Source organism: Gymnogyps californianus, chromosome 3 (assembly GCF_018139145.2).
Source record: "Gymnogyps californianus isolate 813 chromosome 3, ASM1813914v2, whole genome shotgun sequence".
NCBI lineage: Eukaryota > Metazoa > Chordata > Aves > Accipitriformes > Cathartidae > Gymnogyps > Gymnogyps californianus.
Window position 1 is genome coordinate 69,271,056 of NC_059473.1, and position 16,818 is coordinate 69,287,873.

The 16,818-nt window shown below is 39.5% G+C and overlaps 1 protein-coding gene across 1 annotated transcript in view; it reads right to left on the reverse strand.

The window, feature by feature from the left end:
- Window positions 1-2,412: 2,412 nt before the first annotated feature.
- RNF217 (ring finger protein 217) overlaps window positions 2,413-16,818 on the reverse strand; it is a 64,202-nt gene continuing 49,796 nt past the window's right edge. The window contains exons 4-6 of the mRNA XM_050894373.1: window positions 16,476-16,677; window positions 5,723-5,794; window positions 2,413-3,531 (exon numbers count right to left, since the gene is read on the reverse strand). Coding sequence (XP_050750330.1) covers window positions 3,458-3,531; window positions 5,723-5,794; window positions 16,476-16,677 — 348 coding nt within the window. The 3' untranslated portion in view covers window positions 2,413-3,457. The remainder of the gene's footprint in view (window positions 3,532-5,722; window positions 5,795-16,475; window positions 16,678-16,818) is intronic.

A 16,818-nucleotide genomic window follows, 5' to 3' on the forward strand; every position in this document is an offset into this window, starting at 1 on the left:
GCAGCAGCAGGACTGGGCACACACGGCACGGCACTGCCAGGAGGGTGCCAGCTCCGACCGCACACCTGCGAGGAGGCCTGAGCACGTGGGCAAATCCATTTCCAGGCAAGCTTGAAACAGAAGGCTAGCATAGAATGGATTTAAGCATCTCCTAATCTGAATACAGATATCGCTGAGCAACAACTTCGCACAAGGATAAATAATCTTAAATATTCAATGTGGTGAAAGCAAACCCAATGATCAGCAATGATCAGCATACAGTAGCATGAAATCTGCCTTAGCAGGTTAATTCAGCTGCCTGATGAAGTTTTCTGCTAATAGAGTAGAACAGTCTGATGGTTTCTTTAGAGTACAGTTACAAAAAACAAAACACGTTTAACATAAGAAAAACGTCCTTGAATTTCCTTACAACAAAGCTCATTCCATTTCTTTCAAACTGATACATTAATGCTTGTAAAACAAATGACATGACTTTGATGTATATAGGATTTCCTGTTATATGAGAAAAGCTGTTTAAAAGCTAACATTTTATTGAATGAAGTTTTGTACTAAACCACTTCTCATATTTCAGTTGGTTATGTTACATAATATTGATGAAAAATTGTATTTATGTACTATTCAAGTGGGAATATTTTTATATGGATGGAAAAAGACTTCTATATCCCTACTCTGCCTGGCTCTTGAAATTTTTTCCTGTTCTACAGAAAAGCAAAAGCAAGTATTTTTGTCATTCCTTTTTTTTTTTTTAACAGCAAAAGCAAGATTAGACTCTCATCTTTACAAGGTCAAAGATGCCTCATTTTGCTATGTGTAGAAAATGAAGAACCATTTCCCTTTGATTTAATCTGTTCCGATAAAATCAAAATGGCCTACATGAAATGATAATGTCGGAGTTGAGATGTGTGCTCCTTTCCTCCACCAACAATGACATGCCTTCTGAATATAAATAAGTGCAGATCTATTATCTTCCCTTTTATGCTCTTTATTCTAGCATCTTAATTTCAGATCTTACTGAACTCCCATCAGAAACTGAAAACAGCAAACATGGCAGAGTGAAAACAGCTACAAAGACTCTAAGAATCTCTCACATATTTATAAAGAACCAGGAAAATAAAGGAAATTAATCCACTGTATAGTTAATTACAGATAATCTCAAGTACTAAAATATGCTCAAGTGGAATAGTTTGACACCATATTACAGACTGCATTGCAAACCCAAATCTATCTATCTATATATCTCACTCTGAGGTCTGAAGGTTTTTCTAAATAATACAAAAATATCTTCATTATTTGACATTTAAAGAAAGGAATAAAAATCCCTGAGTAAGCCAAAGACAACTAATATGTATAGCCTCTGAAAACACTCAAAAACAAGACTGATTTTAAGGCAGCTTCCAACCTCAGACAGAACACAAATAGAAAACTGATGTGTCACAGAAGAAGAAATCTAATTAACAGGTGGATTTGCATTGACAATAGGCTTTGAACTTTACTTCTAAATGTCATTGCTTCCCCACTTAATTTGCAAATCTTAGGACAACAGGGTCAACATGCCCTTAAATTCAAATGGAAATATTGAGTACTTGTTGACTACTATGGTGTGCTTGTACACACTGTTTCAACAAGAAAAAACCCAAGAAAACAAAACCAGAAGCTGGCAGAAAACAGGCATACTAGCCAACTATGGTAAGCTGATATTTGTGTTTCCAGGTAAACAAAATTAATCAGTTTCTTCCACTGAGGCTTTGAAGTCAAAGTGAGTATCTTATAACAGTATTATGTTGGTGGGGCAGAATACTATTTACTTAAAAATTACAACTAGATTCAGAGTTAATAACAATTTTCAAAGACAGCGGTGCAAAGTACATCCTCTCAAATGATATGCTATTTGTGGGCCTAAATTTTGAAGTCTGTAGACTCTTTAGGACACTGCCCATCTCCCTGCTTCCCCCTCTCCCCATATATATACAAATATATATATGTGTATCTTCAAACACACACACTGAAAAAAAAAGTACCTTCACAGTACAAATCCAATCTTTTCTTAAAGATCAGCTTGTATTTTTAAAGTATAAAGTAGATATTTCTCTTATTCAGTTCCTTTCTTTATTGTTTCAGTGTTCTGCTTACACAAATTTATTTTATTCTATTTTTTCTTTTACGTTATATTTGTATGATAAATTTGGATTATAACTAAAAGTGAAAAAATTCTCAGTAGCTGATTCCTAACGCTGAATTACATTGCTCTTGTGGCGATGCGCTGAGAAAGAGGTCTGGTAGCAAACAGTGGTACTCTGAAGTTAGGAAAAAAAGAGCAAGGATAGCTATTCTCTTCAGATCACGCCACGAGGAGAAACACTGGAAGCAAAGAATAAGAATGAAATGGTCTCCTAAGAATTTATGACCCCTCCCCTTACTCCAAATTCACAGATTTTCCTCATGAGGCATCAGTGGATGCTCTAAGACTTATGTAGCCTACTTAAAACAAACAAACAAAACATGCTATTTAGGTTATAAAATTTCATCAAGTCAATCTTCACACAACTAGTGTGTAGCATGTGTATTATATGCCAAGTCAGAACAGAAGAGCAGGTTTCCAGCTTCCCTGCAAACACACTTCAGGGATATCCTGGGACAGAACAGGCCAGTGACACTTCTTGTTATCTAAACCCTTCAAATTTTTTTCTGTACTGGAAGAGTTTCAAAATGCTGTAGTCTTCTAACAAATCTGTCACCCCCCCAATCAATATTAATAGAGTGTCACAAATCAAATACTGAAGTGAAACCAATCAGCGTATTTGTAAGTATCACAGAGCTTCAATACTAAGGCTATTTCCCTCTGAGGCACTGCAGTTTGGCAGTGGCAATCTACACTCTTGCCCACTAGCAGGAGGACTCAGAAGATAACCAGCTGTCGTGCTCTGGCATGTGACGGGGTTTCGGTATGCTGAACAGAATGCTGTGTGATGGAAGTTATTTACAGAAGTAGTTTTTAATACCAAAAGTAGTATGCTCAGTATACAGTAAGAGTCCAAACACTTCTAAGCATTTCCCCCTTAAAGGCCGACACTGAAGTTAAAACGGAGCACACGTTAGCAGTTAAATGCTTTCTTCACAGGCCAAATCGGTAGTAGAGTTGTGGCTACAATACAGACTTTGATTGTCTAGTTCAGAAACTTAGACTCAAAAAACCCTCCAAAGTAATAATTAAAAAAACCAAAACCCAAAACATTTTAAAAGCAGCAGTCAGGGGGCCCATCTTGTTCAGAGTGCACCAGAGCAAAGAGGCTTTCTGGTCTGCAGTAGTGTTTTCGGCTGAGGGAAGATGGCAGGAGATGCCCCATTCTTCTTCCAGGGTGGTGGCTTTGATGCTGTTACCAGCACTGTATTGCTCTGTTGCACAAAGCGCGTATAGCCCTTGCAGGACCAGCTCAGTTCAGGTGAGTAAGGTCCATCCTTACCAGGGCATACCTGTCCGTGACCTTTTCCTCTGCTTTTTACAAAGGCAATAGATAGGAAACACAAACAAACCTGCCAAAAGAAGAAAATAAGAAAACTTTAATTAAATGCAATCCTTTGTGCGTGCATTGTGTTCTTTCAATGTATGTAGAGTATTCAGATGCAGCTTTCCATGTCTCGAGAATTTAGAAGAGGCATTTGGACAAGCAGAAAAAAATATTAGCCTGCAACAGTCTCTTCAGTAACGAGTTAAGCTACACTTTGTTTACTTTACAACAAATTCCTGCTAACCCTACTCCCATCTCTGACAAATTAATTCCCAAACCATGCTGTTTTGTATAAGATACAAACTTAAAAGTCTTAAAAGCACTTTAGCAATCCTTAGATCTAAATCCAAGGCTGATTTGATTAAACTAGTTTTCAACCAGTTTCACATGCAATAGAGGCAGCATGTTATAGATTTACTTTTTTTTTTTAAATATTATTTATTTTTACAAGCATCCTCATCTATTGTGAAGTAATACCAAATGTTTATCGTTGCCTGGGCAGGGAACTATTTATTCTTAAAAGTCTTTTGAGAGAAAGGAAGCTGTAACAAGAAAAATAAATAAATAAATGAGATTCATTCAAGTGAAAAATAGTTTGTCATAAGAGGTACTCTTTCAAACCCGAATGAGAAGCATCTCCCCCTTTCTCTTGCCACCAGCTGACTGAAATGGTGAAAGATTTCCTTTTCAGACACCACTACAGTAACAATATATAACAAAAGACTACTACAGTCACCAGGGTCCTTGCTTTGCTCAATAGCCTTGTGAATGGTGTAAAATGGTTTTCAGCTATGATACTGAGATTACTTTAACAGTTGTGTTGGCAGTAAATATTGCTGTAATTACCTCAAAACCAAAACTTTCCTATAAATAATCAATGTTTTTGGAACTGCTCATACTGCTGCTCTTGATCGTATCTTATCCAGCCATACCTAAGATGGGACTTCAATGGCATACTGGGTATTACTGCAATTATTGCTATTGTATTACTGCAAAACCCTCTTAATTTTTAATATAAGCAAAAGAGTGGTTTTTTTTTCCAGCATAGATTATACCAGATTGCTGAGTAAAATAAGCTTTACTGGCATTAAGAAGTCTTTATTGCCTACATTTTTGGCATAAAAATGCCACTAAAAAAATAAATGTTTAAGATAGGTATCTATATATATATATAGATACCTATCTTCAGTGAATCCAACTCAGAATATTGATACAGGAAAAAGATATGTATTCTTAGCCTAAATACTGAAATTAACAGCAATATTCCTTATTTGGCCAGATGTAGTCTAGAAAAGCTGTAATGGTATTTTGGTTATATGCTGATTGGTTATGTACAATCTTATTAATGTAACTATCCTGGTACGTTTTGGCTTTATTATATCAAAATGAAGGTGCCACATCCCAACATGCCTCAGGGCTGGCCATACACTGCAAATTTTCAACGGAGTAAGTAGTTTGGTGAAGAGTTGTGAAGCAGCATGATCCCCGATTGACATATTACTGCCAACATAAATAGTGGATATGCACTTACATGAGCAAAATTATACATTTATCGTTACGGCTCATTTCATTTCTGCGGCAGAATTGAGCTAAGTCACGCAAAGAGCAGGTTTGCTAGAATAACTACATCCACATTAATACAATCACATTAACAGAGCTTTGATACTGTATCAAATGAGTTCACAGTACCGTTTTTTTGTGATGGAATCCAATTTGGCAGCCTATGCACTGAATCAGATTTTGAGATTGACTCATCCCAATTTGCTGCTTTGTTGTTGTTGTTGTTGTTGCATCTCCAAGCTGGAGGGCTCTTGGGACTATGCCTAGTGCCCCAAAAATCTTGTTATGCACGTGGCCAAGATCTCCGAATTGTGATCCACTGGGGTCATTAAAGGGAGGGTCTAGGTCAGCCAGCCCCCAGGACTATGTTTAAATTACTCTGGCCTTTTTACTAGTTTAACTATACTAGTTAAAGATTTTGGTTCAGAAAACCAAATAATTGGGAAAAAAATAGTAAAGCTAACAGGCATAAAATGCAAGTAAGAAAAAAAAGATTCTAAAGACAATTTTTTTAGAAAAAAGGAATGTGCTTTATACTAAAATGATATCTATGAAATTTGTACCTTGTGTCCATCTTTGACGTGAAAATACTGAGATGTCATACAGAAAGTCACTGCAAAATCAGAATTAGACTCATTCACATATGTAACTCTTACCTATTACAACAGCTATGGCTCCCAATGCCAGTCCCAGAACCAGTATTAGGGGTGTAATGAGTAGTTTTCCAGCTGAAATGCAAAATTCATTAAACAATTCAAAGTAGGCATTTTATTTTTCCCTTTCCAACCATCCATAAATATTTCAATATCAGACTCCCAAAAGCTGGTTCATTTTTTTAAATACTTCACCAGGATTCCTATTTGTAAATTCATCCTACAAATCCACCTAGGAGCTATCACCACTCAGCCAGCTCCCTGCGCACATTTCTCTCTGCCCTCTTCACCCACCACAACTCTCAGAGCACAGCTTATTTTGTACATTAACAGTTAGCTTGCATTTACTTCTGTTTCCATTCTGAAATCCCTCAGGCATCGACAGGAACGTGGTAGCTATAAAGCTACTATCATTTGGCTTCTCCGGAATCCTACTGCACAGCAACCACCCTGGAAAGATGCCAAGCAAACCAGCATCTCGGAGAGTTTAGGTTAGCTCAAGGTGATGAGACCATCACCTCTAAATATGCTTCTGCTCGCTTTAAAAGGTGAAGTCCTCATGTACAGTTGTGATTTAGGTCTAAATCAAGCCACAGCCAAGTCTATTTTGGATCAACATTTAAAAGGATACGTTGCTGCTCTTACATGAGTAAGGCAGAGAGGTTGTGCAGCACACCGGTTAGAGCATAAGACTAAGAACAAATAAAGCGTGCTCATATTCTGTACTTCTGATGAGTTCGTGATCTGTAGAAATGCATGGAGGGAAGGCAGGGCTCCTTCTGAAACACTGAAGTTGAAACTGAACTTTGAATCCAAGTTATCTTTCTTGCATTGCATGCTTTCAACTGAATGGCAGAATCTCCCTGGCTGTGTTGGCCAAGTGGTTGGATCAAAGATGTCACTTGTCTCAGCTGTTTGAAAACTCAGCAGGGCAGGCATTTTTACTGATACACCAGCAGTCTGATCAGGGATTTGAAATTACGCAATTCTTTAAGTTAAGCATGTGTTTGAAAGATCACCTCTAGAAAGGGAGGAAAGGTGAGTTCGTTACCTCTCTCTTCCCTGCCCTTCCCTCTCAAGTCACTTGTATCAGATTTCAGTAAATGGATTACTTCATTCAACAATGATGTAAACCTCTCCATAACCTGAGCCACTCATTTGGGCAGTCTAAAGGAAAAATGAGGTATTTTGGAAATATTTACAGCAGTTAAATGAATTGGTCCTTTTCATGCTCTGTTTTGATAGCTTTTAAATTTCATAGGAGTGTTGTGGGTGGGAAACATTAATTCCTAGAAGAAAAAAATTGGCAAATATTATTGGTATTACGCTAGTTGCTAGGCATCCTAATGGTAGACCTTCTTGCGACTCCACTGTGCTGCATTCTATACACACAGAAGTTGTCAAATAAATTATTCAAGTGTAGACAGGAGAAGGCACGTAGAGTGATGGAAAACCTCAAGAAAACTCCAAAAATGAGCAATTAAAAACATTTAAAAACATTACCAGAGCCTTTAACAATTTCAAAGTAAAGCTTATAAAAGATTATTTTAAGGCATGAACTCTCTTTACTTTTTTAATAATCATATAATTAGAATGTTAGAAAATTATGATGTTTGGTACCAAAATTATTAAAAACTTAAAGCACTGAACTAGTGACTAAGTACACAGAAACGGAGTCTGCAGAAAGGGCTAAGCTAGCTTTTGACTGGAGTAATTTTGCAGACACAGAATGGTTCCTAAGCTAGTTCAGTTTAAGAACTTGTTTACTTACATTTGACAAACTAACTCAGAGTTGAAATAAAGCATGAGTGAGTGTCTTCCTCCTTCTGCCTGTGAACATGAAGTTACTAGCACTGTGTAGTTCCAAGATCTTATAGGATAAAATGACCTTTCATCGTCATGGGACAATATCTTCTTTTGGTTATCAATGCATTCTTTCTAAAGGTTAAACTTTAAAACCAAAACAAAATACCTTTTCTCCTTATATATCTACCACATTTAAATCCTGTATCTTTCTTTACCTTTGTAAACTAAAATTAAGGAACAAGTTAACAGGAGGTGAACAAGACTTGCACAAGTTACCATCAGTAAGAGTACAAACAGCAGCAATCACTGCAAAGCAGCAGATGTGTACATTTTACTCCAATCATCTTCATCAGCATTCTATGAAAATTATAAAATGCTCCATTTTACATGTCTGAATTGAACATTACTTTATATCCAATTCCAGTTGGACACACATAATTTGTCATAGTGTGAAGGATTACGAGGCTCTTAATCATAGAGGGAATTGTGACACACCAAGAAATGCTGCTGAGACTAAGGACGTTTATTGCAGGCACTAAACTTCTCAAAGACCCACTGTCCTATGTCTGTTAGCTCTGAGACTGCTAGCAAAGAGAGCAAATGTAAAACTTGCCCCAGAGCTGAATAAAATCTTGGGTCATTAGTCCATGTGGTGAACTCAGCAGTAGGTTATGATAGCCAGTTTGGTAATGTTCAAAGCTAGTTTTTAAGGATAACTTAAAAAGAAATGGTTGTAAATAGAACAAGCCTCAAAAGTGAACCTTTTTACAATTCCACCCAAATTAATGGTAAACAATTTCTCTACGGAGTTACTCAGCATGAAGATTTAGACATCTGTGGTAATGTATATCGTGGTTTAACCCCAGCCAGCAACTAAGCCCCACACAGCCGCTCGCTCACTCCCCCACAGTGGGATGGGGGAGGGAATCAGAAGGGTAAAAGTGAGAAAACTCGTGGGTTGAGATGAAGAGTGTTTAACAGGTAAAGCAAAAGCTGCGCATGCAAGCAAAGCAAAATAAGGAATTCATTCACTACTTCCCATCAGCAGGCAGGTGTTCAGCCACCTGCAGGAAAGCAGGGCTCCATCACATGTAACAGTTACTTGGGAAGACAAACACCATCACTCCGAATGTCCCTCCCTTCCTTCTTCTTCCCCCAGCTTTATATACTGAGCATGATGTCATATGGTATGGAATAACCCTTTGGTCAGTTGGGGTCAGGTGTCCCAGCTGTGTCCCCTCCCAACTTCTTGTGCACCCCCAGCCTACTCGCTGCTGGGGTGGGGTGAGGAGCAGAAAAGGCCTTGACTCTGTGTAAGCACTGCTCAGCAATAACTAAAACATCTCTGCATTATCAACACTGTTTCCAGCAGAAATCCAAAACATAGTCCCATACCAGCTACTATGAAGAAAATTAACTCCATCCCAGCCAAAGCCAGCACATGTAATAACTGTATTCGCAGGTGTCTTGGAGAGGTTACATTACTTGTGATACAGAGAATGATGTTTTTCTGCAAAGTGAGGAAACATTTAGGGAAACACAAGGGAAAATTTTTCCCTTGCATAACTTTGGGTTTGGTTGTGGGTTTTAGGCTAATATATACAAAATCCCATAAATCCTTACAGAATTCTTTGCCATGTAAAAAATTAATATACTAGTTTTAGAAAACAAAATTTAATCACTAGCATATGAGAAATAAAAAATTTTGTCTTCCAAGTCTAAATACCTTTATATGTTTAAGCAAAAGAGCCACTAAAAGTATCTACTTACAAATCAAAATAGTCACATCTACGTAGATTTAAGTTCTAATACAAGTTTGCATCTGTTTTTAAAGAGTCCTATGAAGTGTATCTAGGCGACTTCTTACAAATCAGACCGACTTAAATGATAAAGTTGCTAATGAAGGCTGGATCCTAGAAATGCATGCTTCCTTCTGTGTGGCTCAAAGCCACGCATACGTAAAGTGAATCTTGCACTCTGTCTTGGGACAGGAGTACATGTCCGTCAGATCTGGAAACGTGCTGCTTTCAGAATCCTATTTGAAATGCTGTTTACCATGCAAAAAATTTCATTTGCTTTAATAGCATCATTACATGTTGTGTCCTGTTATGTATCCATGAAGTACCTAGCAACTGATTTTGAATATAGTTCACCCAACTGAATTCAGGTGGTACTTAAGTGGCACCTTAAGTACATTTAAGACAGCTGAACATGTTTTACCTTTCTGTGCAATTCATCACTAACTCCAGTTATAACCAAACATTCTGCCTTCAACAACTTAGCCAAACAATTACTATGAGAATGAAACCTCTAAGTCCACTGGGACTGAAGGATAAAAGCAATTTCACCTTACTGTACTGGTCATAGGACAAAGTTTCTCTAAAAAATATGCTGGCTAAAGAAGGGAAAGAAATGTCATCAAATTCAGAGACCACTTCTGCTCCCATGTTATTTTCTTCTCCCTGTGATTTCTATTACCTTTACAAAACCATTGGTTTATGAAGAAAAGTATGTTTAAATTTATGCTGCCATAAATGCTTTTCCCTTATTTTTATTACAGAACAGTTTGTGATTGTAGGCACAAACACTTGCTTCTCTACAGAAACCATGATAGCATGCCAGCCTGCCATGAAGTGTTCTTTCCTTTCTACACACCCCACCCACCCAGATTTGGTAGAAACAAGCCAAAAAACCTTCACTCACAGGGCTACAAAATCACCACATTTACTTAAGTAAGTATTTCTTCTCCATAGCAAGAAAGTAAAAAGAGTCACAGAAGAAATTGTATCTAGCAACATCTTACCAGTCTCCGACTGACAGCCAAGATAATGTTCTCTTCATTTCCACTACTTAGCTAACGAGTAGAGGCATTTTACTACAAGAAATCCAACCTTTATTTCTTGCTACATGTTACTAAAATTTAAAGACTATGCTTTTAATGGCCTATCTCTCTGCTACCATCTCCTCTTTCTAACGTCTTCTGCTGACTCTCAGAACAGAACCAAAACCCAGGCTTGTACAGTAACACCTACTGATGATAATGCTCCCCTTTTGCCTGATAAAGCCTTAACATATTTACATTTACAGTTCTAGCTACCACGACATCTCTGAGCCTAGGCATGATCCCTAACTGGAATTAAACACTTCTTGGTTTTCAACTTTATCTTAAATGATTAAGACTAGGAAGCTTCGGTTCAAAACAAGACAGAAAAAAAAAATCAAAGATCATGACAAAGAAGAATCTGATGGAGGGTCTATAAAAGAAAAATATGAGAAGGTAAGCAAGCTATTATTTACTCAATTTCATGATAACAGAAGTAACCAATGAAATTATCAGGAATCAATAAAACAGAGGAACGGAAGTACCTTCTCCACACAACACATAGTGGGCATCTGCTACAGGCCACCTGACCAGGAAGACTGAGAGGATGAGGCCCCTCTCTAGACAGATAGGAGCAGCCTCACATCCACAAGCCCTGGTCCTCATGGGGGACTTCAACCACCCCGGTATCCATTGGAGGGACAACACAGCAGGGCATAAGCAATCCAGGAGGTTCCTGGAATGCATTGATGACAACTTCCTTCTCCAAGTGAGAGAGGAGCCAACAAGGAGAGGTGCTATGCTGGACCTTGTTCTCACCAACAAGGAGGGGCTGGTGGGGAATGTGAAGCTCAAGGGCAGCCTTGGCTGCAGTGACTAGGAAATGGTGGAGTTCAGAAATGGTGGATTTTAAGGTCCTAAGGGCAGTGAGGAGGGTGCACAGCAAGCTCGCTGCCCTGGACTGCAGGAGAGCAGACTTTGGCCTCTTCAGGGATCTGCTTGCTAGAGCACCATGGGATAAAACCCTGGAGGGAAGAGGGGCCCAAGAAAGCTGGTTAATATTCAAGAATCACCTCCTCCAAGCTCAGGAGCACCACATCCCAACAAAGAGGAAGTCAGGCAAAAACACCAGGAGGCCTGCATGGGTGAACCAGGAGCTCCTGGACAAACTCCAACACAAAAAGGAAGCCTACAGAGGGTGGAAGCAAGGACAGGTAGCCTGGGAGGAATACAGAGAAATTGCCCAAGCAACCAGGGATCAGGTTAGGAAAGCCAAAGCCCTGACAGAATTAAACCTGGCCAGGGACATCAAGGGCAACAAGAAAAGCTTCTATAGGTACGTCGGCAATAAAAGGAAGACCAGGGAAAATGTGGGCCCTCTCTGGAAGGAAACTGGAGACCTGGTTACCCGGGATATGGAGAAGGCTGAGGTACTCAACGACTTTTTTGCCTCAGTCTTCACCAGCAAGTGCTCCAGCCACACCACCCAAGTTGCAGAAGGCAAAGGCAGGGACTGGGAGAATGAAGAACTGCCCACCATAGGAGAACATCAGGTTCGAGACCATCTAAGGACCCTGAAGGTGCACAAGTCCATGGGACCTGATGAGATGCATCTGTGGGTCCTGAGGGAACTGGTGGATGAAGTGGCTAAGCCACTATCCACCATATTTGAGAAGTCATGGCAGTCTGGGGAAGTTCCCACTGACTGGAAAAGGGGAAACATAACCCCCACTTCTAAAAAGGGAAAAAAGGAAGATGTGGGAACTACAGGCCAGTCAATCTCACCTCTGTGCCCAGCAAGATCATGGAGCGGATCCTCCTAGAAACTATGCTAGGGCACATGGAAAATAAGGAGGTGATTGGTGATAGCCACCATGGCTTCACTAAGGGCAAATCACGCCTGACAGATTTGGTGGCCTTCTATGACGGGGTTACAGCATTGGTGGATAAGGGAAGAGCAACGGACGTCATCTACCTGGACTTGTGTAAAGCATTTGACACTGTCCCGCACAACATCCTTGTCTCTAAATTGGAGAGATTTGACAGATGGAACACTTGGTGGATAAGGAATTGGCTGGATAGTCACACTCAAAGAGTTGCAGTCAACGGCTCAATGTCCAAATGGAGACCAATGACGAGTGGCATTCCTCAGGGGTCGGTATTGGGACTGGCGCCGTTTAACATCTTTGTCAGCAACATGGACAGTGGGATTGAGTGCACCCTCAGCAAGTTTACTGACAACACCAAGTTGTGTGGTGCAGTCAACACGCTGGAAGGAAGGGATGCCATCCAGAGGGACCTTGACAGGCTTGAGAGGTGGGCCCGTGCCAACCTCATGAAGTTCAACAAGGCCAAGTGCAAGGTCCCACACATGGGTCGGGGCAATCCCAAGCACAAATACAGGCTGGGTGATGAGTGGATTGAGAGCAGCCCTGTGGAGAAGGACTTGGGGGTATTAGTGGATGAAAAACTGAATATGAGCCAGCAAATGTGTGCTCACAGCCCAGAAAGCCAATCGCATCATGGGCTGCATCAAAAGAAATGCGACCAGCAGGTTGAGGGAGGTGATTCTCCCCCTCTACTCCACTCTCGTGAGACCCCACCTGGAGTACTGCGTTCAGCTCTGGGCCCCCAGCATAGGAAAGACATGGGCCTGCTCAAGTGGGTCCAGAGGAGGGCCACAAAGATGATCAGAGGGCTGGAGAACCTCCCTTATGAAGACAGGCTGAGAGAGTTGAGGTTGTTTAGCCTGGAGAAGAGAAGGTTCCGGAGAGACCTTATAGCAGCCTTCCAGCTGCTATAGGGGGCCTACAAGGGAGCTGGAGAGGGACTTTTTACAAGGGCATGTCGTGATAGGACAAGGGGTAATGGCTTTGAACTGAAAGAGAGGAGATTTAGATTAGATATAAGGAAGAAGTTCTTCACTGTGAGGGTGGTGAGGCACTGGAACATGTTTGCCCAGAGAGGTTGTGGATGCCCCCTCCCTGGAAGCGTTCAAGGCGAGGCTGGATGGGGCTTTGAGCAACCTGGTCTAGTGGAAGGTGTCCCTGCCCATGGCAGGGGGGCTGGAACTAGATGATCTTTAAGGTCCCTTCCAACCCAAACCATTCTATGATTCTAAATCCTACAGCCCCTACCAGAAATGTTGTGCAAGCCAAAACTTAAGAACTGTATAAATTGATGAAGGATACATCTACTGATAGTTATGAAGCAAAGGTTCAGATACAAACTTTAACTAAGGAAGTGTCTAAAACAATGATTACTGGAAATAGACAGGGAGCAAGATCTTATTTCTAATTGACAACTGTTGGGAACAGTGGACCTTCATACTCACCCAATTAACAGGCACAGATCAATTCTGTTGAAGTTTTACAAAGATAGCTGATCGTACCAAATTTCCACCATTCACGATGGTAGAATCCACAAACTGAACTGACACTGTATCACCGTTAGGGATTATACCGTCTCGAAAGAAAAATGTCACAAGATATAATCTTACAACAATATAATGCCTTCTTAAAAAAAACGTGTGCAAACCCACATGTGCGTTTGTGTGGGGAAAAAAGTACAAAAATCTAGGCTGGCTCACATATGCCAATCATAGCCAAAAATCTAATCCAATGGAGGAAATTCCATTTCAGCTCCAAGGAGCTGAATTCCTGAATTCTAATCTGATGTAAATTGTTGAAACTTTTATTTTTTTATTTCCATGTGCAAGTTCTGTTACGGCTCTGGAGTGTTTTGGTAGTTATTCATAAAGTGTATCAGGATCAATATTAAAATTTAGAGCTCTAGAGATGACAGAGATTTAAGGTCATGAGTATCAATGCAGAATTCTTTCAATCACTGTCAATTTGGGTGTTAACAAGCTATTGTAAAAATGAGGGCAATTACTACATGTGCTGGCACGTTCAGCTAGCTCTGTCTCTATTCAAATGATGACCGTTCCTGTGAGAAATAGCACTGTATGATGGAGGTAGTCCTGGAGAGATATTTTTAACAGAAAAGCCTATGAGAAATTTAAGCTGAGGCTTTGAGCTTTGCTAATCTTTCTTGGTTTACTAATTAAGGCAAACCACAAGTATACTTGCAAACAGGAAGTGAAAGTAAAATATACCTTCTCTATGCACGTTTTTGTAAATATGAACAAATATGAATTTTGTAAATATATATCTTCACCACTGAACTTTAACTCATGTATGCACTTCCACATTTCTTTACTGCCTCCAAGTCACTGTTTGCAATTAAACTAATTTTCTTTCTTACTAGTAAAAGCTGTTTCTCTTTAAAAGGAAGAGGTTGTGTATTATTGTTTCCTAAAACAGGGAAAATAGAAAATAATTTTAATAGTTACGTACATGCAGTACATACACCTGTATTTTGGACTTTGTATGTGGCATTAAAACATGCCAACTGCATATTTAGATACCTGACATGTAAACCATGGCAAAAATTAAGACAATAATAATGGTTTTTTTGCAGATCCATGTTGTGATAAAACCCACTTATTTTATATTTGTATCTCCATTGTACATAGGTGGTTTAATCTTGGAATAAAGTTACCCATGGTTCTGCATGTGAGCAGCACAGACTTGGTAATGTCTCTGAGCACAGTCCCTTGCTATCACGGATACTAATTCCACCAAATGTACCAAGATCCATTTTAAAACAGCTTACATTGTTTGCCATTGTGGCTTTTACTAAAAGCTCTTTGAAACCTTACTCAGTGCTTTGAAACGGTTCTTGAATTTTAAGCCTAAATTTATTCATCAACAGTTTATACCCACGTGCTCTAGTGCCAGCATTGTCTTTAATCTAGACTAGATCTTCTCATGCGTTGGAATTTATCTCTACAAAAATATATCAGAGTAGGCACATCCAATCATTTTGAATTTTCATCCACTTTCCTATTTATTTCTGTACCTTTAATTCCCCTCTCTCATAAAGTTTGTTCTAAAGCCTTGCAAGTTCCTGAGGTCAAACTAACGGGCCTGGATGACTTATTGTCATTTGTTAAACAAGCATTCCAGGTTTGCGAGTCTCCCACAACTTTGCAGAGCAGTAACCAGGCCTATGAGTTTGTGTGCCAACTCTTGTGTTACTCTAAAATGGAAATCACCTAGCTTTTTTACTGGAACATCTTTGGCTCAGGAGTATTGTTTTCACACCACAGGTCTGCTGACTTCTATTTCCACACGTTCAGTCTCTTACCTTTACCTCTACATTCAACATCACCAATTCACAAGCTCAAAGCATTTCCTCATCGTAGGTGAATTCCAAGTCATCTCCAATTTCTATGCTTTAATTCAAAGTACAAAAAGTCCTATTTTCCTTAATAGGTCCCCAGTTTTTGACAGTTAATGCAACCATTTCCCATAATGTTATAGATAGCTTTACATGCTGTAAACTCACTACAATGACTGAACTTAATGTATATGTAAGATACCACATAAGGTAATAATCTACTTTGTTATCTATTTTTCTTGTGCTTCTATAGGTTGAGACAGGTATACATCTGGTTCAAAACCAAGTTAGGAGTGCCTTTTTTTTTTTTAAATAAAAAGAGTCAAGCTTTTGGCATCATATTCCTGTGAAAGTAATTAATGTATATAGTTGTATTTTGTTTTAAGCTGGATTTTATCTGAATCAAAGCTAACAAGATTTAAAAGACGTTAAAAGATAAGTGTCTTCCTATTTAAATGGGCAAATCTGAGTGATCTGGTTTTTCAAACCCCGATCAGGTTCAAATCCAAACAACGCTTTATTCAAACGGATCCTTGACACAGAGTTTCATTTAAAAAAGGTTCCTGCTCTGATCCATTTCTCCTATATGTTTTTAGAACAATGACCACAGCCAGCAACACGCATATTGACAGTGTTTTTCCAGTTTGCTTATGTATTATTAAAAAAGGTTAGGAAACAGAAGCTATCAGAAGATACAATACTTATTCATACACAGTCCATCAAGAAAGGGAGTGCAAATGCTAGATATTTAAAAAACCACCTTTGACATAACCCAACAACAGGCTGCCCATCTGATACTTTAAACCAATAGTTTTTATTTAACTATTATTGCCCCCTCAATCACCTCACTGTACAGCTCTCCACAAGGAACATTGATCCACTCACCACAGACAGAGCCTCGCACTAATCTCCTTAAATGTGGTCTCTCGGGGAGGTAGCGGTATTTGCATCCAAAGATACTGAGGTTTGACGTGTGATCTCCAAAGAACCGGAGCTGGCGGTATCTCTCCCCACAACGGTAACAGAAATTAGTGTTACACTGTGAACAGGTCATGTGGTCACACCCTTCTGTTCTCTGGATGTGGATCTGTATGAGTGGAAGAAAAAAAACCCAAAAGATTATTTTTTTCCCCACTCCCTAAGCACAGGAAAGCAGGCACTACCCGGTGCAGTCCATGCATCAGATGAAGACACCGCAAGCAACCCCCTGCTTAACTCAGCATTTGCA